Source organism: the organism of the source record quoted next, unplaced genomic scaffold, assembly GCF_019419815.1.
Source record: "Pyrus x bretschneideri cultivar Hongxiangsu unplaced genomic scaffold, Pyrus_bretschneideri_v1 Contig5, whole genome shotgun sequence".
NCBI lineage: Eukaryota > Viridiplantae > Streptophyta > Magnoliopsida > Rosales > Rosaceae > Pyrus > Pyrus x bretschneideri.
Window position 1 is genome coordinate 137,502 of NW_025999787.1, and position 6,053 is coordinate 143,554.

Sequence of the window (6,053 nt, forward strand, 5' to 3'; positions counted from 1 at the left end):
TTCTCTCATGCCTTTCTTTGTTCATGATTCGATATTCTGGTATCCTAGACATAGAGGAACCACACCTCTACTGCGGTGACGATGCTGTAAGGGAGGCCATGAATTTCACCGGCTTGAAGGAATGAAAGATGATAGGCTGCCTGAGGTAAGTTAATTACTTCTTAGTATAAGTTTGAAAAAAAGAAGGTTTTTAATTCCGCTAGATAAGGCCAACAAAGCATATAAAAATAAAATAAAAATACATATATTTGTGAATAATATTTGCACTTGCCATTGCCCTTGCTTTTTCCTAACGGATAAAGTTGCATAAAGACAAGTACTATTTAGAGTGAATAGTAAGAACAACTTACATGCCCTTGACCTCCAACCCACAAAACCCACTCTAGCAGTTCATAAAATAAAGGGCAAGTGGTGGGCCAACCACTACCTGCCCAAATGCCCAGCCTTCTCATGCCCAGCATGCTGCCTTCGCACAAGCTGACGTCATGCTGACGGCAGCGCTTATTTTAAATTTTTTATGTTTGGCAAATTTTATAGCACGTTGCACGAAGAAACAATTTTTCAAAGTATTAAATTTCCACTTAACCAAGGGGAAAAACGGTTAAAATGTGAGGAGAAGATTCTTCGGGATACAAAGTGCACGTTTGCATTACAGTGTGGTACAATGACACATGAGTGGTTGGCATTCTACACTCAAACTAAGTGGAATTTCATTGTGAAACCTGGTAAAAGAACACAAAGGTTTTTACAGTTCAAACATATTACAAGAATCCATATACTTCCACGGGCTCAGCCTAGTCATCGAATATCTGATGTCGTTCAAGTTCTGTAACATGTTCTGTTAGGAAGCTTACAGTTTGATTTCTCGTCACATTCTTGCTCCTACACTGTACCAACTGTTCCAGAAGACTACGAACAAGCTCATTGAGTCTCTGAATGTTCTTTTCTTGCAATAATATGATCTACAACAAGCCAAACATGTTAAATTAGAACTCTTGCAAAACCTTCGAAGCCATAGAAGAACTCGGATCAATGATGAAGATTCAATTGAAAGATAGATTAGAAACAGACCATTACAGCAAATTAACAAGTCATTTTAAATCATGGTAACTGCAGATTAACATCTTTCATTCAGGCGACACTGCAACATACCAGTTTGCCCATAATAAACTAGATGTGTCCAACTAATGTTCATTCATGTCATCAGATTCATGGGAAGTCACGCTGCATCTACGAAACCAATAGGCCAAAAGAATCATAACATAAATACAAAATCACCGAAGCATGAAGCTTAGTGTTTGTATTTGGCTCCTCGTTGCATTATCCCTGCCACTACGTAAGCTTGATAAGCGGATAACAGATCTATGGGGACCTATATATACATTATTCTAAGGATTCTACTTATAATAAATAGTAAAAAAAATTGAATAGAAACTAAGCACTGTACGGGAAACAGATATATCAATAAATTGGCTACAAAGCGTTGTCTTTTTTTTGGTCAGAAACAAAATATCTGTTCATTCTAGGCGTAAGGGTTTAATTTTAGGGAGTTTTAACGAAAAGCCCACGGTACTATTCACTTTAACAAAAAATCACATTTTTACACTAAAAAGTCAATCCTGGTACTATTCACTTTACCCTTTATTTTGTTCTTATCATTAAAACTCAAAGTTTTCAAGCCCTTTTCATTAGTTTTCCTTTAATTTTACCCAGTTGAGTTCAGGAACTAATCAGAACAGTTTTAATTAAGCTGGGACTGTCTGTAAGCATATATTACACCTCATATCGGTTGTTTTAGTTTACTCTGATTTTTATCATAAAAAGACTTTAGCCTAATTCCTTTCTCTCTCATCTTGTTCTACTTCTCTTTCTAAGTAAGCTTCTATATTCTATCTGCCTCTGTTTTTTGTCCCTCTTCTACATATCAGTACCAAATTGCTCGTAAGGTAGAGAACTAGAGATACATACATAAGAGTCAAGCCAACACTCAATGGTCAAGGAACCTACACCAGTTTCCAATCCAAATGGGGAAAAAAACAAAGAACCTGATTGTACAGATGAGAACATCCATGGTTAACTACAAAGGAGGATAGTAACACGAAAGCTAAACGAGAGAAAAAGAGTGAGATATTGAAGTTCGGAAGTGGAAGAAACCTTTCAGAACAAATAAAGCACTCAATATCGAATATTTGAATGTACATACTTAGTAACCACTCTGTTCATGGTTCCTTACCGATTTAATTGTGTAATTGTGTGGCTGAAAAGAAATATAACATGACTCTTTCTTAATGATTTTGCTGCTTCCATGAGTAGACGTTAGTCAATAATCCGACAGCACATACCGATGATGTTTCAATCACTTTAACCTCTCTCATACCAACAGTACATACCAAACGGAAAAAGTGTAAACAGCTTATAATTATCACTTATGCTCAGAAGAGTTGAACGCTTCTTGATTGATACAAGCCTGTCAGATTATCTTTTATTCAAGCAATCTATATACGGTCAAAATACACATGCATAGTTTTTGTGCCTCGAAAGAGAAGAAACCTGCTTGTTTCAAAGCTAATAATAGAGAAAACAGAAACACACAGGACTTAGGTGACAGCAAAGATCAAGTATTTGATCTTGCATTTTCCAAAGGGGAAGTGAGAGTAGAAATAAAAGTAGTTTCTGTTGGGGCAAGGCTGAATCAGGTAGGAGATTGTCTACGGTGGCAACCTCCATATATGCATTAAACATCGTCAAATGAAATAGGATAGAAAAGGAAAACAAAGAAACAAATTCACATCTTGTAGTTACTAGTTCCTCAAGAATAACTGAGGAAAAAAAATATGATTGTGGTTTCAAGTAAAATTAGCCAGCATTCCAGCTAGGCAGCTACTGAAAAATAAAGACAAACCCGCACATATATGTCTACTATAAGCAGCTAACCTCAGTTCAAGAAATATTTTGTGACAATCAATATCTCCATATAAGCATCAAAGAATAAGGGAAGTTCAAAGTGAAGAAAGCACACAGAAGTATGGACTTACTAAAAATAAATACAAACAAAGAATTACATGAATCAGGAAAAGGTTTATTACCTTCTCTTTCACAGCTACTTCCCGATTCGAGTTTTGATTCTGCTTTTTGGAGATGCTTGGGGTAGTGTCAAGATCAGGCACAACTTGTTGCTTCCACTCAAACTGGGAAGTGATTATGAGAATAAGAAGCACAAAAACAAGCAGCGCTGGTCTTGACATCGTCCGCAATTCTTTTATACCTGTTCAATAGTCAAACCAAGCAAAATAGGAATCACAAAAACAGACTAGGCATTCATCAACTACAAGTTATATTCTACTTCTATAGTCCAATTCGGGTTCCTAGTCTTGGAAAAGTGTTTGAGAAAGAAATCGCACTTGCACTCCATCTTCCTAGAAGTGACATAGAAGTTTACGGAAATTCTAGTGAATTTCCTTGGTCATGCTGCTTCAACTTAGTACCAGGCGGCGACTGGAAAGGATTTCCCGTCTTTCACTTCAAAAGACATTTCCAAATAAGACTAAAGAAAGGTCGGCGTATCTTGGAGAATTTTACCACCAAAGGCTCTTAACACTCACCTGAATTCAACAAATTCAGAGAATTTACATACTCAAGGAAAGTCTCTCTGTTTAAAACAAACATCCAATTTTTCGACATGTACAATTTTCGTACAAACTATTACCCCTTTGGAACAGATGAAGCACCTTCTACAGGAAATTATTACGACTTCAATTCAAGTGATTCAAGGTCTATAAAATGAGCAACTTCTGTCCCTTATGTCCCAGATATTCCCAGCAACCAAACAAACACAACATCAAGTGAAGCATGACTTGCGAAGATACGATGTCGGAGTAAAAGTTCAAACAATAAAAATCATAGGAAACAAACAAAAAAACATCATAAGTAATCAGACAACATCGCAAAAATCAAATCCAAAGCAGTTCAATTGTTGGGGTCTGTCCCAACCAATCCAATCCAAAAACGATACGATTGAACGCTTGAAGCGATACAAGTTTCCCTTCCTAGCATTTAAGTTTTCCCGGGAAACAAACAGAACCCACGAAAGGAAAGTCAACCAAACAATACGAAATTAGCTGACGCGAATTGAAATGGAAGGGAAGACTTACAGATGGGCAGCAGGGGCAATAAAACCCTAACTTCATGATCGATCACTCCAATATGGGTTGAATAGGATGTTTGCGGAAGCTTTGAATTTGATTGAATAAGAATCAATTTTCAATTCTTCAGGCGGACACTAGAAAACGGACTTAAAAGTGCGTTTAAGCTTGCTTCAAGCGCTTATTCTAAAAGTCCTTTTATTGTAACACGTTAACAAAAAAAAAATTTTAAAGGAGGTACCCGCTATACATTAGTGGCAGACTAATCTCCTCCTATGCAGCCTAATACCATATGAGGTTATTGCGTAATTTGGCTTTGGGATCAAATGCTACGTCAAAACAGGCCCGTGACTCCAAAATATGTATTTATAGGAGTTTGAACTCTTGTTAAGAGTTTCAACTCTTTACTCGCTTTCCACTGAACCAATTCGTTAAGGTTAACATGTTAACAATTTAATTCAAATTTCAAGTGCAAACATTCTAGAAAAGCACTTTGGAACTATTTTGAAAAGTGTACCTAGTCTCTACATCAGTTAGTACTCTACTAAGATAATTGATAGCTTGCTCTTCCCTTTTTCATTGTTCTCAACTAGCGAACTGCCTATGGATCTCCCAGCAGCCGAATGGACAACTTCAACTGTTTTTCTCTTCGAGCAAGAATGAGTAAATGAGATGAAGCCAAATACTTCTTGATGTTGTCAAAGGCCTCCTGATGTTCTTATCTCAAACAAACTGCTGTGTTTTTAAGCTTTAGAAGAGGAGATAATGGTTGGATTTTCCCTCCCAGATTGGCAATGAATCTCCTTTTGGAAATTGATCTTCCCCAATAACCTATGCAGCTGCTTCTTGTTGGTTGGTGCAGTGCCATCATGATGGTCATTACCTTGTTCTTTTCCACTTGTACACCTTTCTGGTGGACCAAGAACTCAAAAAAGTTACCCTACCCAAAAAGCACATTTATGTAACCCCATCCTTTGCAAATACTTCCTAACATCGGTCAAGTGTTCTTCTTCTGGTTTGAGCTTCACAAATATGACATCAATATATACTTCCAAACTTTGTCCGATTAGGTTATGGATGCGTTCATTGCCCTTTGGTAAGTAGCACCTGCATTCTTCAATCGAAATGGCGTCACCACATATTCATAAGCTCATGTATGGCCTAGATATCTAAATGTAGTCTTATCTGTGTCTTCCTTAGCCATTCTAATTTGATTTAACCAGTCATTCACATCCATGAAAGACATAATTTTGTGCTTTGCCACTGCATCCACAAATATGTTTGTCATTGGCATAGGATACTCATCATTTGGGGTCGTTTTATTGACGTTTTTGTCAACGCAATATCTCACAACCTTGGTAAACACCTTCATAACTAGTACAATATTGGCTAACCATTCTACATACTTTGCAGATCTTATGAGTCCTTCCTTCACTAGGTTTTCTAGTTAACTCTATATCTTTGTTGTACTGCTACGTCATTATATCACATATTGATTTTGAATGTATCTTAAGATCGAGGTGTGATATTGTACCCCACACATATTACAACTAATAAGATCAATAGTGAAGTCGCATTTGGGCCTTAAGTTGCCCTGTCCCCTTGCCTCAATGTTTGCTCCGTTCAATCTTTTTGATAAATATTTATCTCTATATTAAGAATATTAGTAGGTTTTGATAAACTAGATGTACTTCACACACACCACACCACCACCACAACTCTCCTCCCCAATCTCAACAAGCTAAGAAGCTAGTTCTACTGCTAATTATCTCAACTTTATACACGTGTTCATATTTCATAGGACAAAATTTTGTATTTACAAATTATTTTAAACGTTTGATGTGGCATGCAAGTTCATAATTTTAAAAAAATATATGAGTAAATTTTAGACGCCATTTTTCATTCATTATA

General features: G+C 36.7%; 1 protein-coding gene across 1 annotated transcript; it reads right to left on the reverse strand.

The window, feature by feature from the left end:
• Positions 1-567: 567 nt before the first annotated feature.
• LOC125470264 lies at positions 568-4,309 on the reverse strand. Its single transcript, XM_048569092.1, has 3 exons — positions 4,152-4,309; positions 3,087-3,265; positions 568-962 (listed from the first exon to the last, which is right to left on the reverse strand). Exons 2-3 carry the CDS (start codon positions 3,243-3,245, stop codon positions 795-797), a joined length of 327 nt encoding a protein of 108 aa, XP_048425049.1. The 5' UTR covers positions 3,246-3,265; positions 4,152-4,309; the 3' UTR covers positions 568-794.
• Between the last annotated feature and the right edge of the window lie 1,744 nt (positions 4,310-6,053).

What these genes read in the sequence shown, in the direction of transcription:
- LOC125470264 (XM_048569092.1), bottom strand. Translation starts at nt 3,245, where the DNA reads ATGTCAAGACCAGCGCTGCTTGTTTTTGTGCTTCTTATTCTCATAATC. An exon ending in AAGTAGCTGTGAAAGAGAAG is followed by an intron (nt 963 to 3,086) that starts GTAATAAACCTT and finishes GGCTTGTTGTAG; the next exon opens with ATCATATTATTGCAAGAAAA.